Raw genomic sequence first — 24253 nt, forward strand, 5'->3', positions numbered from 1 at the left:
TTTAAAAAGATCATATTTATAGATGATTTCTAAAAGTGAATGATCTAGCTCCTCCAGAAAAGTATTTGTGGGAATATAAATGTTATCATGAAAAAAAAGACTTCCCTAGTGGCACAGTGGTTAAGAATCTGCCTGCCAATGCAGGCGACATGGTCCGGGAAGATCCCACATGCTGCAGAGCAACTAAGCTCGTGCGCCACAACTACTGAGCCTGTGCTCTAGAGCCTGCAAGCCACAATTACTGAAGCCCATGCGCCTAAAGCCCATGCTCTGCAACAAGAGAAGCCACTGCAATGAGAAGCCCACGCACCGCAACAAAGAGTAGCCCCTGCTTGCTGCAACTAGAGATAGCCCACGTGCAGCAACAAAGACCCAACGCAGCCAAAAATAAATAAATAAATATTTTAAAATGTTTAAAAAAAGGGAGCCTTTAAATGTGTGTTAATGTATGATAATGGTTAAATACATTTACTTTTCATATGCTTCTCTCCCAACTTTTCATATTTTTCTCTGCCATAACAAAATACCATGGACTGAGTGACTTAAATAATAGACATTAATTTTCTCACAGTTTTGGAGACTAGAAGTTCAAGATCAAGGTGTCAGCATGTTTGATTTCATTTGAGACCTCTCTCCTTGGCTTGCAGATGGTCACTTTCATGCTGTGCCCTCACATGATCTTTATTCTGTGGGTATGCACCCCTGATTTTTTTTTGTATGCCCTAATCTCCTCTTCTTATTAGGATACTCGTTAGATTGGATTAGGGCACTCCCTGGCATCATTTTAACTTAATCACATCTCTATACATTCTGACCTACTGGGGTAAGGGCTTCAACATATGAATTGTGGGCGGGCCGGGGGACCCATACCTACTGCTTATATAAATGTCTTCTAGTATCAATGACCATGTGACAAATTCACATACACATCTGATGAAAAGCTAAATGTAAATCTTCTTATTCTACTTGATATGCTGTGTAATAAAAACATCATGTGCTTGGAGACAGCTGCTTTAAGGCAAGAGTTTAGAACAGCGAAAGCAAGCTCACAATTAAAAGGTACCTAATATAATAAAAGATATTCCTCAGTAATATCAGGTGAAAGAGAAATTATATCTGTTGATATATCAAAGAATAGTGTTTTTGGATAGTTTTTATGAGAAATTACTTAAAAGAAAAACGGAATCTGTGTGTAAGTTGAACTTTGGAAAATAGTGCATTTACTCTTCAAACTTTTATGAGATTCCTTTGAGAACTTCAAACATTATAACCTAATAAATTATATATTAAAAAAACATGTTTAACAGTAAATTAGATTCTTGAGTACATCAGAATATGATAATAAATGTAATTATATTTGAAATATCTACTAAGTTTTAAGTGTACTAAAGTCTTTCTGGATTATTTAGTTATCTTACTAACAATATGAGAGGCAAGGCGGTTGAGCTGGGATAAGCAGAGCACCACAGAAAGCCCATTCCTGTGGTAAGACGCAGGGAAAAGATGTGAAGATGATATACTGAACACCACACATGCCAATCCAAGGGCAGTCCCAGTCTGCCTGCAATGGTACACCTAGTCTGTCATTCCCAGAAGTCTGTGTAGGGATTGGCACATGGGTAGTCATGCAAAACCACAACCTCATTATCTTAATAATGAACTTCATGACCAAATCCTACTCATGGAAGTTAAACAATGGTTTTCAGAACTGGGTCAGTCTTCTTGGCTGTGAGAGGAACTAAAGAAGACATCAACTGTTTTGGTAAGGCCCTATCTGTCTAGAGAATAGACTTAGAACACTATGACAGTTTATTTACTATGGTTAACAGTAGTAAAAATTTAAACTAACAATAGGTCTGGCTCATTTTTCTATTTCTGTAACACAATGAAAAAAAAATGGCTATAGGAGACAAAACTAAGCACAGAAAACCACAGATTCCATCATAAATATGTCAAATTACCAAATAAATAATTTACATGTCAGTCTTACCTATACTAGAACAATAATGACTTGACTTTCATGGTTTATCTGTTTTAATCCTGATAAGCACACCTTGTAGAGAAAAATGTCATTGGGCAGGTCTGATAAAAACTTTCAGGGTTCATTCATTTCTATATGGTTTTACAATGATAATGTTCCAAAGCAACTAAATGTACTTGATGAGATAAATGCATGTGTGGGGCCTAATATCAAGCAACAGTCTATCTGGCATCAGTAATCAAACAATTACGAAATGGAAAGTACATCCTGTACAAGCTGACAGACACATTAAATCAGGAGAGCTGTGGGCAGACGTACTGACACTGCAAGAATTACCAGAAAACATTAATTTCAGCATTAATAAAATGGCAGTAAATAGATGACAGCTGCCAGATGAACTAAGAAATAAGGTTACTGGCCTTGTTAAGCTCGCGTCTGATTTTCTCAGGCACAAACTGGTCGAGGTAGCGTCTGAAGTGAAGGGCGTCGATGGCGACGATTTCAGTGCCGCGCCGCTGCCAGTCGTCCCTGGGGCAGGACAGATGGGGGAAAATGAGGAATGGGGAAAGGCACTCATAAAATAAAACCCTCACAAGGGTCAGGTTTCTGAGACTTTGGCAGGGTTAATACATTACAAACAAACCAGTGGGTATATATCTCAGCAAATCAGGAGGGTAGAAAAACACCATTTTATTTTTAAATTCCAAGGGACACATATTGTGGACTGCCAGGCATTAAACAGTAAAATGAAAAAATAGTACGTATTATAAACAGACACATGATTAACAATGAGTCTTCGAGGTTAAAAGATTTTGGGGGCAAACGAAAGGAATTTAGTTCTTTGTTTTCCTTCAATACTAAAGACATGGCGTTTGTATCTCAACAAGAGCTCATTCCTCCTTTGTTCTGAAAGAACTGCTCTAAGTATTGAGTTTGTAACATCACCATTTATTGTCCAAGAACGAATCCCAAGAAGTCAAGTTTTGTAAAAAAATGTGTAATAATTCAGTACAAAATTCTACCTACTGTGCTCAGTTGCTGACTGGGCAAAACTATTTTTAAAAAGGCAAAGAAATCAAAGCAGACGATAACAATTTGCCCAAGGAGACAGGAAAAACTGGCTGAGATGGTGATTCTGGAAATGTGAAATTCCAAATTCCAAATATTTCATCTCTTTATAAACATGCATATACTGATATGGCAGTCAACTTTTCACACTGAAGAATACCCAGAGAAACCTTCATGTTAGTCTGTAAATAATTATCAGGAATTAAACATTCACATAGATAATTGTTGCAACCACATATTTTAACCAAAACAAAGGGAAAGAGACTAGGGACTGGGCTTGAGATATTACAAAGATAAGGCTGTATGGCTACATGGGCAATAGCTGATTCTTTCTGCCACAATGGCTCTTTTGCATTGAAACACACATACATAGGCCACACACATTTTCTGTAAAAATTTACCTCTGGTAAACCAACTTACTGGGAAAGCAAAAATGTCAAAGTGTAAAAATATATTTCAATAAGAACTAGGAGACTGCAGCAGCAAAATTCAACATAGGTTCTGCTATCAACTGTTTGTGGCATCAGGCAAATTGTCCCAGCATAGGTTTCCCCCACTTAACCTAATCTCACAGAAAAGGTAAGGATAACTAAATAAGCTGTTTAAAGGCTTTAAGCTCTAATTAGTTCAACCTTGGAAGTTAATCTCCACTGGCTGCTTATAATTAGCAGCTGAGCTGTGCCTTTCTTCTTCTTGGTTTAGACATTTGGCTTTTCTCTGTTGTTCCCTTTGGTATATGGAGATGGTGATAGTGTTTTAACTACTAACGAAACTGTACTATTGAATTTAAGAAGAAAATTATATTTCTGAAATAAGAATAGATGGGAGACAGACTGTACCAGGGTCAAACCCACATTCCTTAGCTTTTGGTCATGAGATGCTAACATCAGAAATGAACTCACCTTTCACTCCTGTCTTCATGGCTCCGGGCCCAACGGTATGTTTCGGCATAGCCTGTGTATTCACTGTACTGTTCAGTACCTGAAACAAATAATCTGCCACTATTATTTTTGAGAAAAAAATTTTTTTCTTTTTGAATTTTATTTACTTTATACAGCAGGTTATTAGTTATCTGTTTTATACATCTTAGTGTATGTATGTCAATCCCAATCTCCCAATTCTTATCCCACCACCACTGCCCCCAGAAAAAAATTTCTTAAGAACTGCACCTTCTAAAGGGTCTCTGTTAAGAAACAAACAAATAAAAAACCCCGCTGGTCTTAATGACTTGTTATTACTTCCCATAAAGAAAAAAATGATGCCTTCAAATGCCACCGCAATTATCATACAGTGAATGAATGTCCCAATCAACAAAGAAAACAAAATGTCTGTCATACTCATTTTTTTCTTTTATGAGGAGTACATAAAGATTGTGTTTTATAAAAGTCCACTGTCGGGCTTCCCTGGTGGCGCAGTGGTTGAGAGTCTGCCTGCCGATGCAGGGGACACGGGTTCGTGCCCTGGTCCGGGAAGATCCCACATGCCGCGGAGAGGCTGGGCCTGTGAGCCATGGCCGCTGAGCCTGCGCGTCCGGAGCCTGTGCTCCGCAACGGGAGAGGCCACAACAGTGAAAGGCCCGCGTACCGCAAAAAAAAAAAAAAAAAAAAAAGTCCACTGTCTTCAATGTCAGTGATCAGATGGTTTTTTATTTGTGTTGTTGAAAAATAAATTTTACATAAAAACATTCCCTAAGAAAAGTATCAATAAAATTAAATTTAGGATTTGCCTATCAACAGGCAAGGTACCTCAAAGAACTTTGTAAAACTAGGATATTATGCCTGAGAAGACAGGGAGGGAAAAAAGCATAATTAACATTCATCTGATGAGAAGATGTACCAAGCTTGGCATATAACATAGATTTCTAATTCACTGGACCTGAATATATCAAAAGGGATGGTGTCTATTTAACTAAGTAAATAAGCTCATTCCAACTCCTATGGTCAACTCAATAATTACTTGACCTGATAAGAATCAACAAAACAGTAAAATTAAAAGCTGAAAACTTGAGCAAGATTATACTTTTCACATATTAAAAAAAAAATAGAAACAAGACAACATTGAGAACTAAGATTAATGATATTTTTAGTACAGTTGACTCTCAAACAAATGGGTTTGAACCGCACGGGTTCCCTTACACTGTAGATTTTTTTCAATAGTAAATACTACAGTACTAGACAATCTGCAGTTGGTTGAATCCACAGAGGTGGTCCCCACAGATGAAGGAAATGTGTATTCAAAGGGCTGACTGAAGTTATATACGCATATAAGTTATATGTGAATTTTACGGTACTACTTTTCTCTTCAAAAGATACACTTCAGTGGGATTCCTACCAAAATGAATAAACTGAATCTAGTTATGAAAAAAACACTGGGCAACCCCCCCCAAAGAGAGATTCTACCAAGTAACTGGCTTCAATGTTTTAAAAATATCAAGGTGAACAAACACAAGTTTGAGAAACTGTCCCAGTTTAAAGGATACATGACAAGTCTATTCAAGGTCTGATCCTGGATTGGACTGTAGACTGGGTGGGGGGAAAAGCTACAAAAGATATAATTAGGATAATTGATAGAATATTGACTAGGGATTAGCTAATAGTATTTTATCAATGCTAAATTTCCCATTTATTTATTTATGTATTTATTTGTGGTATGCAGGCCTCTCACTGTTGTGGCCTCTCCTGTTGCGAAGCACAGGCTCTGGACGCGCAGGCTCAGCGGCCATGGCTCACGGGCCCTGCCGCGCCGCGGCATGTGGAATCTTCCCAGACCAGGGCACGAACCCGTGTTCCCTGCATCGGCAGGCAGACTCTCAACCACTGTGCCACCGGGGAAGCCCAAATTTCCTAATTTTGATTCCTAATTTTGATGCTGTGCTAATGTAAGAGAATGTCCTAGTTCTTAGGAAATATACAATAAAATATTTGGGGTAAAAGGGCAGAATGTCTCTAATATACTCCTAGTTCAGGAAAAGAAAATAGAGAATGATGTAGCAGATGGGGCAGAAATGTAAACTGGTGAATCTGGGTGAAAATTATATGGAAATTCCTTGTATTATTCTTACAACTTTTCTGTAGATCTGAAAATTTTCATACATATACAAATATAAACATAGATATACAATATAAGTAAATATTAAATAAAGCTATAAGAAATACTATTCTATTTTTATAAATGATTAAAATATTCCATAATAAAAACTTAAAAGATTTAAACTCAATACTAGAGTTTCTAGTCTATTACTGAGCACACTGTTTCTTAAAAATAATTTTTCAAAATTTTAAATAATTTACAGTTTAATTACTATAAATTCACCTAGTATTTGGGGTAAGACAGCCTGCTACAAATCAAGAAAATAACTACAAAATTAATGTTGTTTCTGTCAGGCTTCCTTGACACTGTAAGTAGAGTTGGTTGTTCCTTCTTTGTGCTCCGCAGTACTCTGCATACAGCATCAGCAGAACAATTAACATATTAAATTGCAATCTGCAAATCAATTATATTTCTACACAGTATCAACGAGCAGTCAAAAACTGAAATTTTAAAACTACATTTACAATAACAAAAAATATGAAATACTTAGAGGTAAGTCTGAGAAAATGTAAAAGAAGTATACAATAAAAAGTATGTAATATGACTGAGAGAAATTAAATAAGACCTAAATAAACATAAAGATATCTCATTCATGTGTCAAAGACTAAATATTGTTAAGAAGTCAAGTTTTCCCACATACAGATGGCCAATAGGCACACGAAAAGATGCTCAACATTGCTAATAATAAGAGAAATGCAAATCAAAACTACAATGAGGTACCACCTCACAATGGTCAGAATGGCCATCATTAAAATGTCTACAAATAACAAATGCTGCAGAGGGTGTGGAAAAAAGGGAACCCTCTAACACTGTTGGTGGGAATGTAAATTGGTGCAGCCACTATGGAGAACAATATGGAAGTTCCTCAAAAAAATAAAAATAGAGTTGCCAGATCATCTAGCAATCCCATTCCTGGGCATATACCCAGACAAAACTATAATTCAAAACGATGTATGCACCCCTATGTTCATAGCAGCACTATTTACAATAGCCAAGACATGAAAACAACCAAAATGTCCATTGACAGATGAATGGATAAAGAAGATGTGGTATGTATATATAGTCCATATATATATACTATATATATATACTATATATATATATACTCAGCCATTAAAAAGAATGATAAAATGCCATTTGCAGCAACATGGATGGACCTAGAGATTATCATACTAAGTGAAGTAAGTCAGAGAAAGACAAATACCATATGATATCACGTATATGTGGAATCTAAACTATGACACAAATCTACAAAACTATAGACTACAAAACAGAAACAGACTCTATGGAGAACAGACTGTAGTTGTCAAGGGGAAGGGAGGGTAGGAGAGGGAAGGAATGGGAGTTTGGGATTAGCAGAGGCAAACTATTATATGTAGGATGGATAAACAACAAGGTCCTATTGTATAGCACAGGGAACTATATTCAATATCCTCTGACAAACTATAATGGAAAAGAATATGAAAATATGTGTATGTGTGTGTGTGTGTGTGTGTGTATAATTGAGTCACTTTGCCGTACAGAAGAAATACAACATTGTAAATCAACTATACTTCAATAAAATTTTTTTAGAAGTCATCTTCCCAAATTCATCTATAGATTCAGAACAATCTTAATTAAAATTCAGCAACCTTTTTTGTAGATATTGACAAACTCATTCTAAAATTCAACAAACAACTCTGAAGAAGAACAAAGTTAGAGGACTCACGCTGCCTGATTTCAAGAATTATTATAAAGCTACAGTAATCAAACCAGAAAGAACCAAAAAAAACAAAAACCCAAATTAATAAATTGGACTTCAAAATTAGAAAGTTCTGTTTTTCAAGTCATTGTTAAGATAATGAAAAGACATACTTCATATGTCTGATAAAAGACTTACCTAAAATATATAAAGCACTTCCAAACTCAAGAATAAAAAAACAAACAACCCAATTAAAACATAGGCAAAAAGATGGCTTCAGGAGCATAGCCATATGTCAAAACTTACCTAACTGCACACTTTAAATATATATGGTTTGTTGTACGTCAATTATACCTCAATAATCTGACTCCTTCACTAGACTGACAGCTTCTCAAGGGCAGGGATTATATATTATTAACATGTGTGCCTACATTAGCATCTTGTAATGCAAAAATATAGAAGCAGTTGAGTAAGTACTTGCTGCATAAACATAATTAAGGACCGAAACAGGAAGAACACTGAGGTTAAAATAAGGAGTCCAGAAATACTTAATCTGGACTAAGTATTATATAATTGACATATTAAAAAATTCATTTACAAAGACAGTGTGGCATGGCAAAAAGGGCACCACACTGAGATTAAGAGTCACGAGGAACCCAAAGTGAATCCTAAAGTAACCAAATCTCATTGGACTTCATCTCAATGTCTAAAAATTAGGCTTGTCAATAATTCTTATATTGCTTACCCCATAGAATAGCTTGGAAAACCAAATAAGACAAGTTTAAAATCCTTCAATACCATACACAGGTTGGTATTGGTGTCATCAGACTTAACTTTGTAAGGGAGTAGAGAAACCAAAGATATATGACTCTATTTATGTGGGGTTTAAAAGACACGTGGTCTACTGGCCTGACTGGGAATAAAGACAGCCGGGAATAGTCCTGTTGTTTTGCTTTTTGCCCTGCGGTGGCAAAAAGCCTCATTTTCCCTGTTTATTATTATTATTAATAATAATAACAATAATAACGCCTACTCTGATCTCTTAATTATGAAAATAACCACCTCTTCTGTCTTTTGCAAAGTGGTTGAAAAATATAAAATATCAATGATCAACTTCTATTTCAAATTAGGATGGTTTCTGTCTTCTTTCCTAACAGAATCAAGGTTAGGTTTATTTCCTTCAGGTCTGGGAAATCAAAAATGCACATATAGATGCTTTTGCTCTAAAATTAAATCCTGAGTTTTCTAAGTAAACATCTTTCAAAATTATGTTGTTTGTTCTGAAAAACAAATGCCCTTAGCTCGCTTTAAATTTACTGATAAACTTTTCTAAAAATGCAAAAGGTGAACAGTGATAACAGCAAAAAAGAGAAGACAAAGACCTTTGTGATAGCTCTCTCTAGGGATATAGCCTTAAGACTTCATACTCAAAGACAAACCTTCACCTAAGTTAAAAACTTTTAAGGAACCCATTTAAATCTTTTCAAGAGCTCATTACAACCTTATGAGTTCTTAGACTTTATAGTAGTAAGAAAAATTCTTATTTTCTTTTACAAGTAATGAAAGTTTATGATGAACACAGCAAAAAATATTTGGAGATTAAAGAAATTCTACTTACTAATGGGTTATGCCATTAGAAAGAAGATTTATACAAAGAACCTGGGGTAAGACAGGAATAAAGACACAGACCTACTACAGGATGGACTTGAGGATATGGGGAGGGGGAAGGGTAAGCTGTGACAAAGTGAGAGAGTGGCATGGACATATATACACTACCAAACGTAAAATAGATAGCTAGTGGGAAGCAGCCGCATAGCACAGGGAGATCAGCTCAGCTCCTTGTTACCACCTAGAGGGGTGGGATAGGGAGGGTGGGAGGCAGGGAGATGCAAGAGGGAAGAGATATGGGGACATATGTATATGTATAACTGATTTACTTTGTTATAAAGCAGAAACTAACACACCATTGTAAAGCAATTATACTCCAATAAAGATGTAAAAAAAAAAAACAACCATCTACCCCACTTTTATTAGCATCATTAAAACAGTGGTGATTATGCAGCAGAAAAAAACACTCTGGCCTTTCATTCCCATGATTAATAAAAATTAAGAAAAGCCAAACTCCAACTTTATTTGGATCTTTCCCAATGAGCTGGTGTCATTTAGTAAGCACTGGGCTGTTTTTGTAGTGATGGGCTCCTCTAGTGTTGTTAACTCTATGAAAGGTACCAGTACTATAAGCAATGGTGTCTGCTTTTGTCTTTTCTATCAGTTCTGCTGACACTCACAAAAGATTTAAGGACCTGTGGTGTTTGGGACGATTTGATTCACTAGAGGGCAGGTTTTATAGTAAATGTGTCAACATTCTGCTCAGTAAGTTTCATGTCTAGGCATCTGCTTTATGTTCTCACCACACAGAAACAACAAAATAATCTCCCAGCAGCACAGTAACACCTTTTAGTATTGAAGCTTTTACTGGACGTTGTGAAGGAACACAAGAGAGGGGAAAAAAGGGGAAGATTGGAGTTTTAATTCTTTTCCTCAATCTATACCTACTGAAAGGTTTTAACTCATGCCTGCTCCAGGGAGGATCACAGCAAGTAGAGGGATAACACTGTTTGGATAAAAGTATTTGCCTGTTTGCATGACCTGTTTCATATTCATTTAAAAGTCTGATACCAACCAGATGCCCCACAATGATGATAAATTTAATTTATTTCCAATTTCTCAAACTCTTCTACAGATTCAGGCAGCACAGTCACAGCCATTAGCTCACTGAGCCTGGTTGAATCATTGAAGGAATGGAATTGATCAGGCAGATAGACTGCAGTGCATAGTTAAGAGTCTCCTAAGAAGGGAGATGGCAGAAATCCAACATCAAATAGATGATGAAATGGCCATTTCCATTAAGGGAACATCACATCACAGATATTAATTAGGAGGCACTATAATAGAGTTAAGTGGATATGGGGAAAAAATGCTGAGTTAAAGTCACCCCGGGTGTCCTTAGCCTGAGGTAATTACAGGTGTGAAGGTGAGTCATGGATCTGCAATTTTCCATCTATTTTACAATGGCTTCAGGTAAGTTAGAGACCAGATATAACTCCAGAGTGATGATGCTCTTTTAGATTGGGGACAAACTATCCTTAAAAAAGAAAAGAAGTCTATTGTTTTCCTTTTACTATTCCCAAGGAAATTACATCCTTTATTTACAGAAACATTAATGGGAGATGACAAGGGACTACTTCCCTAGTACAACAGAAGTGAAGCAAATGAAACAAATTAGCTTTGAGTTAAAATGCCCTGCATTCTACCAACTTTTTTATTTCAAGAATGTAAATTCATCCTAAAAAATTGATGGGAGGGCTTCCCTGGTGGCGCAGTGGTTGAGAGTCCGCCTGCCGATGCAGGGGACACGGGTTCGTGCCCCGGTCCGGGAAGATCCCACATGCCGCGGAGCGGCTGGGCCCGTGAGCCATGGCCGCTGAGCCTGCACGTCTGCAGCCTATGCTCCGCAACGGGAGAGGCCACAGCAGTGAGAGGCCCGCGTACCCAAAAAAAAAAAAAAAAAAAATTGATGGTATATTTTGTTCTCAGTCTTCAATTCAAATCTAGCTTAACTGCTAAAAATTAAAACTCTTTTAAAGTATTATTTGATACACCCAAATGCTGGAGATGGTCACATTCCAGAACTTCAGTGCTCTCTAAAACAGTCTGAGATCAATATTCAAAGTATTCATTTGCCCAACAATGGATTTATGACAGTTTAATTTTTTTGTTCTATAATTCCTTACACTCTTTTCTCCCCTAACAACTTCTAACTACACCCTTCTTATCTGCATACATAATAAACAACAAATTCAGATAGACAACCAATATGTGAGTTGAGACAATGCTGAGAATAAAAGGGTTTTATCTTTCTATTTCAGTACAGTTTGGATTACAACCTCAGAATTCTGGATGAAATACTTCAGGTTATTAACTTCAAATAGCTGCAGTTCTATCAAAGAAGAAATTCCTTTGCTGAAGTTCTTAACTTCCTACATAAACTCAAACAACAATTTTTACTTTTTGTCTTATCTCACCAAAACAGAAGAATCAAAAGGATATTATAAGAAATAATATAGGGTTATCTAAAAGATGTGGAATAACTCCTTGAAAGCCCTTTTATCCACAAGCACTTATAAAAGTTATGGACACATCAACAAAAACAATGGAGTAAAAATCTCAGAGAACTGTTTCCTCCATAAAAATAATAAGAACACTGGCAAAACTTGTAAGAATCATCTTTTTCTGAACTGTGGGAATTAACCAAAGGCTTGCAGCAGTCTGAGGAGTGTTTATTAAAGAAAAATTGGCTGAATATTGGTAAACACAGTGAGTTGTATGGTGTTTTAACTTGCCCTGTTCCTATTCCACTTTCCCAAGCTCCGTAGTAGCCTTAGAAACCAACAGCCTGTAATCAAAGCAGCCTGGTTGCCACCGGAGGGGGCAGAGAAGGGTTGAAGCTCCTTCAAAGCCCCATTCTCAGAGAACTGTAATCATCTGACCTGTCTGGTAGTTCCCTGGAAGACCTCACTCACAAGGCTGTCTTTATTTGACCAGACTTGGACTTTGTCCAGGGTGAAAAGCCTAATTCTCAGGGGTGTTTGTTGAAAACAATTATAGTCAATTGTTTAACAGTGTAGCTGCCTGAGGCATTAGATTACAGTTGGGGTAAATAGGCTAACCAAAAAGCTTCAGAGGAAAAGCTCTCCCCTCACTCTGATCTTGAGGCTCTGTGTAAGCAGGAAGGAAGTGTCAACTGCCTGGTGGAGTGTTGAAGGTAAGCCCCAACATATACACAGAGCCCTTTGGCAAAGACTGACTTACTGGCTCCAGGCATTTAAGAAAATCTCTGTCCAATCATTAGGTAACTACTAATCTAACCAAGCAGAGACTTTAGTGGCTACACATGAAAAAGAATAGTCTTCACAGAACTAGATTAGGAAAGTCACTAAACAAACATCAACAAAAACATACTCTGGGAAAAGGAGAAAATCTGATTTCAAGAGTTGCCCCATTTAAAATGTCCAGTTTTCAACAAAAAAATTGAGACATGCAAAGAAACGAGAAAGTAGGGTCCATACTCAGAGAAAGAAAGTATTCATTAGTAACTGACCCACCCTGAGGAACCCAGATGTTGGACTTACTAAACAGAAACTTTAAGTCAGCTGTTCTACATCCATTAAAAAAAACTAAAGGAAATTATGTCTAAAGAACTAAATGAAAATATGAGAATAATGCCTCACAAATAGAGAATCTCAATAGAGATAAAAATTATTTTTAAAAAGAATCAAATAGAAATTCTATAGTTGAAAAGCATAATAACTGGAATAAAAATTTCACTGAGGGGATTAAAAAGCAGATTAGAGCAGACAGAAGAATCAGTGAAGCTGACAATAGGTCAGTAGAAATTATCCAGTCTGAGAAACAAAAAGAATGAAGAAAAATGAACAGAGCTTCAGAGACCAATGGACATCACCAAATGTACTAACACATGCATAACAGGAGTCTCAGAAGGAGAGAAGAGAAAGGGACAGAAAGAATACTTGAAGAAATAATGGCCAAAAATTTACCAAATGTATCTAAACATTCAAGACATTCAATGAACCCAAACAGGATAAAGTTAAAGAGATCCACACCTATACACATCATAAACAGTTGAAAGACAAAGAGGGAATCCTGAAAGCAAAACATAAGGGACAAAATTTAGATGCTCTCCTGAAGGTTGCCTACAAATGTATCTGAGATGTGTGGTCTCAGTCTTAATTCTGTCATGTACCTCTTTGGACATAAATTAGTTGAGTTATACATTTGATAAAACTAACAGAGGATGGTTTTCATCCCACTGTAATCTTTGAAAATAACTATCAACCAAATTCTCCTACACTTAGCCTGTTAGTCTCCTATACTAATCTCAAAGTGGCAATAGATTCAAAGAGGAAATAAGAAATCCTCCTTTGCAGAAAGAAAAAACATCAGCAATTGATGGCTGATTACGGCTTTTATATGGGAATTTTTTTTTTGGGGGGGGTATATGTTCTTTTAGGTACCTGAATAAAAGGCTTAACTTCCCTACAGTGGCTGATTAAGAGTTTCTTAAGAGTTATGAGTTAATCATCAATTTTTCTGGGTAGCTTATACACAAGAAAATACTGTGACATAGTGATATTGCAATCTAAAGAAACTTAAGGGAAAAAAATGTAAATCTTGATTAATAGGCCTAAAGTATAAATTTGACTATGTTTCCTTCTCTCCTCCGCCCATAATAACTTAAATCAAAGAGAGGCACTATGATAATCACACTTTTTCTCTTAGGATTAGAAATTAGAATAAACATAAGGCTACTGATTTATTTCCCTTCTATAAAGCTCACTGTTGTACTGACTCTCTCCAAACACTGTAACTGTTTTTTATACTTACATAGTGTGTTCATACTGAAGTACAACAAATCACTTTGGAAATATAATGGAAGAATAATAATAGGATACATGCTCAAAGACATATCACTATCTTCTTTTTAAGGACACCATATCATAAAATTTCAAACTGGAGAGTAGTTTAATCATTTTTATCCTTGTTCCTCAGATAAAGATACCAAGAAAGAAAAAGTGGGGATAAAATGTTTTACTCAAGATTATGAAAATGAAACTGTAACAATTTAATAAGAACAAGTATAAATTAATGAATTAAAATATTAGGACTAATGCCCACGGTAGAGAAAAGCTACTATCTGAGTGGCCTCTCGTCTTCATGATAGATCATCACAGATGGGGAACACTACCCCATTGTCCAGACTTCTCAAAACTAACCTGTGATGATAAGACATTCATTGTGATCCAGCACCTCAGTGAAGAGCCGTGAAACAATCAACTCAGGGTTGATTAAAAAGCGGATTTCTTCCTGTACAAGTCCTGCACTGGTTACACCACCTCCAACAAAACGGTTTGCAAAATCCACCTATTTGGGAAAATGTGGCATGTTAAATGACAATTTAAAATACCTACATATATGATAAAGAAGTACACTCCCTCTAAGCTCTGATCTTCCTTTCCTTTCCCACATAAATCAATCCCCAAATTAGTAATCTTCCCAGGGAGAACAGATTGTGGTTGACTGCACCCTTTCCACCTCACTGCAGTTAACATCTCTGAATATTTCTTTGGATTCCAAAATGTTAGAAGGAACATGGAAAATAGAGCTTTTAGGCAAAAGCCTCAATGTAATTATATGGACTCTTGTTTATAAACCTTTCCTGTGCTCCAAGGGCCACAAATCAAGGGAGGTTTTTATCTGGAAAGGTTTCAAGATCATTTCTCCACCACTCTCTACTCAATTTCCATTTATGTACTTCATATGACTTTAATATAATTATACAGGCATACCTCATTTTACTGCACTTTGCTTTATTGCACTTCACAGATATTGCATTTTTTACAAATTGAATGTTAATGGCAACCCTGCATCTAGCAAGGCTATTGGTGCCATTTTTCCAATAGCATTTTCTCACTTTGTGTCTCTGTGTCATATTTTGGTAATTCTTGGCGATATTTCAAACCCTCCACCAGCAAAAAAAATTATGACCTAAAGGCTCAGATGATGGCATTTTTTTTAGTAATAAAGTACTTTTTAATTAAGGCATGTACATTTTCTTAGACATAATGCTATTGGACACTTAAAAGACTACAGTATAGTATAAACGTAACTTTTATATGCACTGGGAAACCAAAAAAATTCATGTGACTCACTTTTTTGCAATGGTCTGGAAACGAACACATAGTATCTCCAAACTATATAGCCTGTACCTTTCTTATATAATATGGAAATCAAACACTTGTCCTTAAAGGTTTGAAAAGTTTAGGATTTAACCTTTTTGGTAACTTTTTCTTTTGTGAAAGAATAAAAGGATGAAAATTTCTTCCTTCTAAATTCAACTGCAAACCCCAAACTGCAAAAACATTACAAACTTTTTAAGAAAAATACACCTAAGGGGAAGAAAAATGAAGACCAAAAAAAATCTAGTTTAACAACAAAGATTCAATAAATTAATATTTCCAATTTAGTTTAAAACTATATGTAAGTTTTCTATGGAGTACTATGATGGCATCCCCAAGCTCCTATTGATAAAGGTGAGTTACACAATCCTCAAGAGAAAGCAAACTCAACTTGCCAGAATTATTTGTTTGTCTTAAACTTACTATGCACTCCAATGTGTCCAACGGTATGCTAGGCTCTATGGGGCAATATGTAAGAAATAGTTTCTGACTTTGTCTTAGATTCTTCTATTTGGGGAGTTAGATTACACACATACACACAACTTGTGTACACATACAGTCATACACAACCCCTCCCGCCCCCTACCAGAATTTAGTAAGTAACGTAAGAGAGGCTTCTATACTATTTAGGAAAAACACAATCCTGTGTCTCTTCTTTTCTCTCACACTACTGCCACACTCCCGACACTTCTGACACCAGATGTGTGGATTTTCCACACATCAAGCAATTCTGCAATACCGGCTAGGTGTCCTACAATCCAGTTCAGTTCTGACACTGTCTACCTGGAGGTTAGTGAAAAATCCCACAGGCTAAGGATTCAGTCCTACAAGACTGCCCCAGTTCAGATGACAATCTCAAGTCCCAGGTTGTCACCTGTACTTCTAGTTGACCAGCTATAAATTGGGGTTCCCATGACCCCACCCGGGGCTTGATGATTTGCTAGACCAGCTCACAGAATTCAGGGTAACACTTACTTACATTTACTGATTTATTAAAAAGGATGTAATAAAGGATACAGATGAACAGCCAGATGTAGAGACACACAGGGCAAGGTATGTGGGAAGGGGCACAGACCTTCCACGCCCTTTCCAAGCAAGTCATCTCCCAGCACCTCTGCATGTTCACCAACCCCAAAGCTCTTCAAATCCTGTACTTCTGAAATTTTTATGGAAGCTTCATCACATTCTCATGACCGATCATTAACTCAGTCTCCAGTCCCTCTCCCCCTTTCCCAGATGATGGGAGGTGGGGCAGAAAGTTCCAAACTTCTAATCATGGCTTAGTCTTTCTGGTGACCATCCCCATCCTGAAGCTACCCAGGAGCCCACCAAGAGCTGCATCATTAGAACAAAAGACATGTCTATTACTCAGGAAATTCCAAGGGGTTTAGGAGCTCTGAGTCAGGAATTGGGGTCAAAGACCAAATATTAGAACAAAAGATGCTCCTACTGCTCTTACCACTCAGGAGATTACAAGGGTTTTAGGAGCTCTGTGCCAAGAACAGGTTGTAGAGACTAATATATATATTTCCTATTATTTCACATATACTTTCATACTATTGTCAAGTATGAGATTTTGTAAAATTTGTTTGTGATCTCTAAAGCAATTATAAGAAATAGTAATGTGAAGCCTGTTTTACAAAAGAGTAAAACAAGAATATGAATCTTTTGACACGTAAAAATACTATATGTGAAAAGAGAGAAATTAATAGAAGATAAAGTAGTCTTCTTTCACTACAGAAGAACTTAGAAAATACTGAAAAATGTGACTGGTTCTTGAAATGAGTTACCAAAGTGAATCATTTGGGTTTATATTCTGGCATAATAAATCAACACTAAAACTTTAACTTATATAGAAAAATAATTTTGGTTAAACTAGTCCACTGATTAGAAATAGTTACCTACTACATATTAAGTCTTTATACACTGGGTGATTTATAGCTTAAATTGTTCAATTAAACAAGTATTGATGAACTATTATGCTGTGAACCATGGAATACACAGATGAATAAGATGTGGTTCCTAGTTTCATAGCATTTACAGTCTAGATGGGAGTGAGGCACGTAAGTAGAATGATAAGATGATTATTAAAGAACCTATTAGGATGTATTTGATACTTCTCAGATAATACAATTAACTAAAATTGGCGCATGGGGAGGATACAGGAGCATTACAAAAGGATGTGGCATATTCAATTGAGATTTTGCTGACAATCAGGCTAAGGGAATAGCTGCAAAAGGACACAGGAAAAACCAATGTAAAGAGCTGTATGAGGAGAGTGGTAAGCAGATTCCTCATGCCTGTCTGCAGTGTACAGTATGTGGAGAGTTAAAGTTGGTAATGAGCTGGTCTGGGGTCCAAGAAATTTTTACTTAATTCTTAGGATTCTGGGAAAGATTCTAAGAAGAAAAGTAACAAATGTATCTGTGTTTTAGGAAGATAATTCAGACTAAAGTTTAAAGAATGAACTGGAAAAGTAAAAGCAGAAAGGCTGGCTAGGTAAATACTGAATAGTTTAGACAAGCACTACTAGGGCCTCAAATAGGTCAGTGGGGAAAGAAGTGAGACCCAGCAAGGAAATAAAATGGACAGCTCTTGAAAACTGAAAGACTGGCTAAGTATCATGGTATTCGGAATACAAATGAGAAACAAAGGCCTGAGATCAGCTAAACTTAATTGTTACCGGAACAAGATACATAACTAAATTTAAAAGATAAGCTCTATCCAATCTATGTACTACTTGGAAATGATAAATGAAATACATTCAATGTGCATATTACTGTTCATTCTTTGAATAAAAGGCCAACATTTATTACTTAAAAGGTATGCACAGAAACAAATACACTAAACTCAATATGCCTCTGAAAGCAGGGGTCTTTTAGAAAATCAGTTTCTACTACTTAAAAAAGTTCTTAATAAAAGGCTCTCTATTGCAGGTAAGAAATCTGTTCCAGTACATGAAAACAAGCATATGAGTGCTTCCTTATTTTTAGCCATTTTCTAACTCACTTTACTTTAAAGCTACCTGTTCAGCTTACTCAGTTCTGAATTATAACTTGATGAAAGAGAGAAATGATAACACTCCTTAGAGAGGTTTTGTTGTTGTTGCCACTCAGCATAATGTAATTTATATGCTACACAAGGAGATCTGGAGCACTGCAATACAATATTCCCTGATCTCCTGGGGATACATGGCATGGGTAGGGAGAAAATAAATAGAAGCCTTTATGGTATTCTTTTAATCTACTGAGGTTTCACATTTCATCTATAATACATTCCAGGGAAGTGGGGAGAATCTCAACCTTGAATGTTGTTGAATAACTCCTTGCTGAATCGTACTGTAATGAAAGGTCAGCATTCCTGCGGTGCTAACCACCAGTAGCTTTGTTTATTTCATGTGTATTAAGCTTCCCTCAGTTAATCCAAGATGTTACTGTAGGAAAGAACCTTGTCAAGATGGAAATGTGGGGGAAAAAGTGATAGTCATTCGAAACAAACTTTAGTCTTATTTCAAAATTATTGTTTTAAATAGAAGAAAAATGACTTATTAAATATAAATATTAAAAAATTAAGTACAGGACAAATATTAATTCAGTTATCCAAATTATTTTTGTCTATAATTTTAATCACTGGGAGGTGACTTAAAACAAAACATGGTTTGCCTCTTTGAAAATTTTAAATACAAATATGTCTAAATAAAAGGCCATTCTAAAACAAATGTAGGCACTTAGAGCATATAATAAGTAGCCAAATGCAAATCAGTCTGGTCATTTTATAATAAAAATTAAGTTAATTACACAAATAGTCCATTATCAGGCAACTGCTTTAACTTCTGACTCTATATAAGCATTTAATAATGATCTAAGAAAAAAATCAGCTTGTCTCAGTATAAACAGGATGGTGTACAAGCTTCTTCCAAAGAAAATTAGGATTACAATGCTCTTCTAAATAAGAACACAAAACACTAACATTTCATCTCTGATTAGTGATTTTTTTAAAAGATCACTATAAAGCAAAAGGAAAGCACATGTTCAGGTTAGGTGTTACAACAAGTTAAAGCCAGATACAGTGTTTTATTTGTTAACTCCTTTTTCCAAAATACTTTTTTTTACATAATGGCAGGAACATAGATTAATAACAAAGATTGACAGATGGACAAAATTACTTGCTCTAAAACAGGGAAGAGATGGCAAGTATATCTGGCTCATGTGCCTAAAACTATTACACATGGAGAGAGGACTTTCTTATCAATCCGTTTTAGATGTCTGCCTCCTAGACCCAAACAAAGTTGGTGACAGAAAAACATCTCAAGCCGGTCATTTTTTAGGGCAGAGCAAGAGCCTTTAAAGAAAGAGAACAAAACTGCCTGGTGACAGCTTGTCAAGACCATACCCTGGCAACTTCCTCCACTGTCAATCTACAAGCTATATCTGAACCAAGAGGCCTGATGTTGTCCAGATCTTGGATTTTCTGTCAAAGGCTTTTTAAAGAGGCACACATACGAAACAGAGAACGTATATCGGCAGATAAAAGTATTACCAAGGCTGTCAAGGTGATCTGTTTGGTGTTTTTCTCCATTCTGCTATTATGCTTCATTGCATTACATCAGCTTAGAAGATAAATAAACAGCTTTTCATATTTCCTTTGCTGTCGGAAGCTTGACAAGAGACAGTCGTCCCTTCCCCCCATGCCCCCCCACTGCTGTAATTCTCCTACCTGTAGCATGCCTTGACCATTTCCTTCTATGGTTCCTTCGTAAGTGACATGCAATCGAGTCAGGAGTTTTTCACATCTAGGATTTAAAAAGATATTTCCTTATTTATTTTTTTAATGGTAAGTATTGCACTACAGAAAAGTCTGAAAATACAGATTAACTATAAAAGAAAAATTGAAACTATTCCAAATCTCAAAAGTGAGAAACAGATGCTTATTTACTCAACATTCTTGGGATAGTCTCCCTAAATTTTTCTTATTCAAATATATAAATACAAATATTTAAATTAAAATGGGACAACATACTGTTTTGAAAATTGTTTTGCCTCTACAAAGTATCAGTTTCCCCTCTTTTTTTAAAATATTTTTATACAATTTTTAAAGGTTACTTTCCATTTACAGTTATTACAAAATATGGGCTACATTCCCCATGTTGTACAATACATCCTTGAGCCTATATAACACCCAACAGTGTGTACCTCCCACTGCTCCACACCCACCACCACCGGTAACCACTCATTTGTTCCCTGTATCTGTGAGTATCCTTCTTGTTATACCCAGTAGTTTGTTGTACTTTTTAGATTCCACATGTAAGTGATATCATACAGTCTTTCTCTGACTTCTTTCACTTAGCATAATGCCCTCCCAGTCCATCCATGTTGATATAAATGGCAAAATTTTGTTCTTTTTTTATGGCCGAGTAGTATTCCACTGTACATATATACCACATCTTCTTTATCCATTCACCTGTTGATGGACACTTATGTTGCTTCCATATCTTGGCAACTATAAATAATGCTGCTAAGAACATTGGGGTGCATGTATCTTTTCGAATTATTTTTCAGATATATGCCCAGGAGTGGAATTACTGGGTCATATGGTCATTCTATTTTCAGTTTTTTGAGAAACCTCCATACTGTTTTCCATGGTGGCTGCACCAGTTTAAGTTTCTCCTCTTTAAAAGTTGAAAAACTTCTCAAAATATTTTTAAAAATTAAGATCTATGAAATTTTATTATTATGTTAGAGTTGGCAACCTAAGGAAAAATATAGAAAAATTTTACAAAAACTTATATATGATTCTCAGAGGGGCTCTATTTTCACTAGGCTCTATTTTCACTAGAAACCGTATATGTGTGTGGGGTGTCTTGATGAAAATACATGCTACAGAAATCCTGATCTATGGTATTTTTATATTAATAAAATTGATAGGTAAGTCTAGTACCTGTAAGTCACAATTATTTTCTTTCCTTTTCATAAACCATGGTCACTGAGGTGTTTATGGGGTTCAGATAAACCACCCCCAAATTTGGCATCTTGGCATAGTGAATATTTTAAGCTGAAGAAGTTTGAGAAAATGGCAGAAGCAGAAAGGTCACTCTGACCTCCTCCCCCTCTCCCCCTTCTTACCTGAAACAAGCCATAAAACCCTCACATGAGGGACCCTACCTATACCTGGAGGAAAGGAGCATTATTATCTCTGAAGACAAAAAGATGCCAAGAAGAATTCCAACAACCAGAACTTGCTGTTTCCCCCAGTTTACTTCAATCACCTCATACTCTTTTACATATCATATTCCTCGTCTATTCTTCATCAAACCTAGCATAAAAGTACATAGATCTGTTTCTTTGGGTCTTCATTTCCTCATAAAGGCTCCTGTATCATGCAAAACTTATATAAAATAAATTTTTATGCTTTTCTCCTGTTAATCTTAGTTTAATTTTCATACCCAGCCAGGGACCCTAAGAGGATTGAGGAAAAACTTTTTCCTGCCCTACAGTGTTTACCTGCTTAAATCATATTAAAAAAAAATTCCTTTTTATTAATAGCAGTTGATGATGACATTTTTTCCTTAGATTTTTTCTCCTGATTAATTACTGAATAAAAATAAATAAATTATAATAGAATGTAACAGATAGTAAACCCCTAACTTATACAGAGTGGCATGAATTTTTGGAGGGAGGGGAATTATATATTTTTTAAAACAATTATATTAAAAAAAAATTTAGCTGGGAAGCACTATTTATTTATTGGGATTTGCTTTTATCCTGGTATCAATGAGTCCAAATACATTTCTGGTAAAGCTCCAGTCCAACAGACTGACCTTACTCAGAAGGTAAAATAATTCAGTACAGATTCTGTTCTCAAAGCTTCATTTGTATTAACTTATTTAATCTTCACAACATCCCTATTACTATCTCCTTTTACAGATGGGAAAATAAAGCACAAAAAGCATTTAAGTAACCTGTCCAAGACTAGTAAATGAAGCAACAAAGATTTGAACCCAGAAAGCCTAAGGTAATGGTTCAAGCTCTTAACCAGTAAGCTATGCTTTTAGAAAAATTACTTTCTAAATCTCTTGGAGAAAGTTAGTACCATAAGTTTGATTTTTTTAACTTCCCTTTTTTGCAGCATCCTACTTTCCTAGCTATTTTATTCCAGGGGAGACTACCTGTGAGGATACTATTGAGAAGATAAAGAAGCATGATCCAGAAGTCTCATCTGCTGTCAACTATTCTCTGTGACTGTAGTTGTCACCTTATAGTACACTTCTCAAAATTAGGAAATTGCTAGAAACTATTTTTTTAAAATAAGCATCCTCCAACTTCCTAATAGGTTTCCCCTTCTGGCCCCAGCAAATTCTTCATACCACTGCCCCAGGAATCAAAGACAGATTATTCTGGTTCTCTGTGATTAACTAAGCCTGGCTAAGGTATTTATTGATAGTCACAGGGTTAACTATAATGCCAGAATCCTGAAACTCAGAAAAGCCTCTAATTTCCTGGCACCCATTTAGTCCCTTACTCTTGGAAATACCAACAATCCTCATCTCTTCTTCATCCTCTCTCTTTAAGTGAACACATGTTTCTGGTTCTGTGGAATCTGGGAGATGGATTTTAATTGCATTCTGCAACTCACTTAAGAAGCAGCTAAAACAAAAAAGAGATCAATGAAATTTAAAAAAAAAGTATGAAAAGTTTCAAGTTAAATTCTGCCTATCTAGGTTAAGTGGAATATCTAGATCTTATTTAAAGAGCAAAATTATCTTACTGACACAGCAGCCTCACCAATCTCTGCATTTTGACCTATCCCTTCTCTCCCAGATGGTGTACAAATAGGTGTCCTTTCACATTAGTGCCAAATGAATGCCAGATGCAGAGTAGAGATCCTGAATTAAAAACAATCCCTCTGAATGATCTATAAAATCTACACAAAAGCAACATGAACAAAAACATCTGTGTTCCTATTAGAGACTAATAGAAGAGCTAAGAAAAGCAACCTTCTGTACTCTAATCTGGGCAGATAACACAGCAGATTGTTACTTTAGTTCTAGGCACCATATTTTAAGAGGGACCAATGGCCTAGGATACATCAACAGCTGAGTTAAAGGGTTTACAATCCATATTATATGTGAAACAAAAGAAATGAGTACTTTAGTATGGACCTGTGTGTATTGTTAGAGGTGGGGGTGGATCAAGAAAGCATTAAAATACATGAAGGAGGGTCAAATCTTAAAGAAAATTAGTTTTATTGATTGTAGTTCCAGAAGGAAGAACAAGGAATGGGATTTGGCGGGGTGGGGAGATTTTTGGAAGACAGACTTTTTTTAGTAAATGAAAGTATTAGACAATAACACAAGCAGCCAACAGTGGGATAGACTGCGGCCAAACAGTGAATTTCCCATCACCAGGGCTGCCTAGTCTCCATCTGTTATAGGTATTACAGAGCTGATTACTTTTAGTAGGCAGCTGGACCAGATGACTTCCTGGGGTCCCTTTAATTTCTAATATACCATGATTCTGAAATGCTGTACATGTTTCTCTTCCTTTCTGACTCAATTTTGTTCTTGTTTTTGTCTTTCTTTTGGTTGCTTAATCTTTTATCCACTTCCCTCTGCTAATA

General features: G+C 36.1%; 1 protein-coding gene across 2 annotated transcripts in view; it reads right to left on the minus strand.

Moving 5' to 3' along the window:
- PARG (poly(ADP-ribose) glycohydrolase) overlaps nucleotides 1-24253 on the minus strand; it is a 113514-nt gene that overhangs the window by 17760 nt on the left and 71501 nt on the right. For both annotated transcript variants that reach the window (XM_060126750.1, XM_060126749.1), the window contains 4 exons: nucleotides 20354-20429; nucleotides 14675-14822; nucleotides 3952-4030; nucleotides 2401-2509 (listed from right to left, as the gene is read on the minus strand). In XM_060126750.1, the coding sequence (XP_059982733.1) occupies nucleotides 2401-2509; nucleotides 3952-4030; nucleotides 14675-14822; nucleotides 20354-20429 (412 nt within the window). The remainder of the gene's footprint in view (nucleotides 1-2400; nucleotides 2510-3951; nucleotides 4031-14674; nucleotides 14823-20353; nucleotides 20430-24253) is intronic.

The sequence above is a fragment of the Lagenorhynchus albirostris genome, chromosome 16 (genome assembly GCF_949774975.1).
Source record: "Lagenorhynchus albirostris chromosome 16, mLagAlb1.1, whole genome shotgun sequence".
Classification (NCBI taxonomy): domain Eukaryota; kingdom Metazoa; phylum Chordata; class Mammalia; order Artiodactyla; family Delphinidae; genus Lagenorhynchus; species Lagenorhynchus albirostris.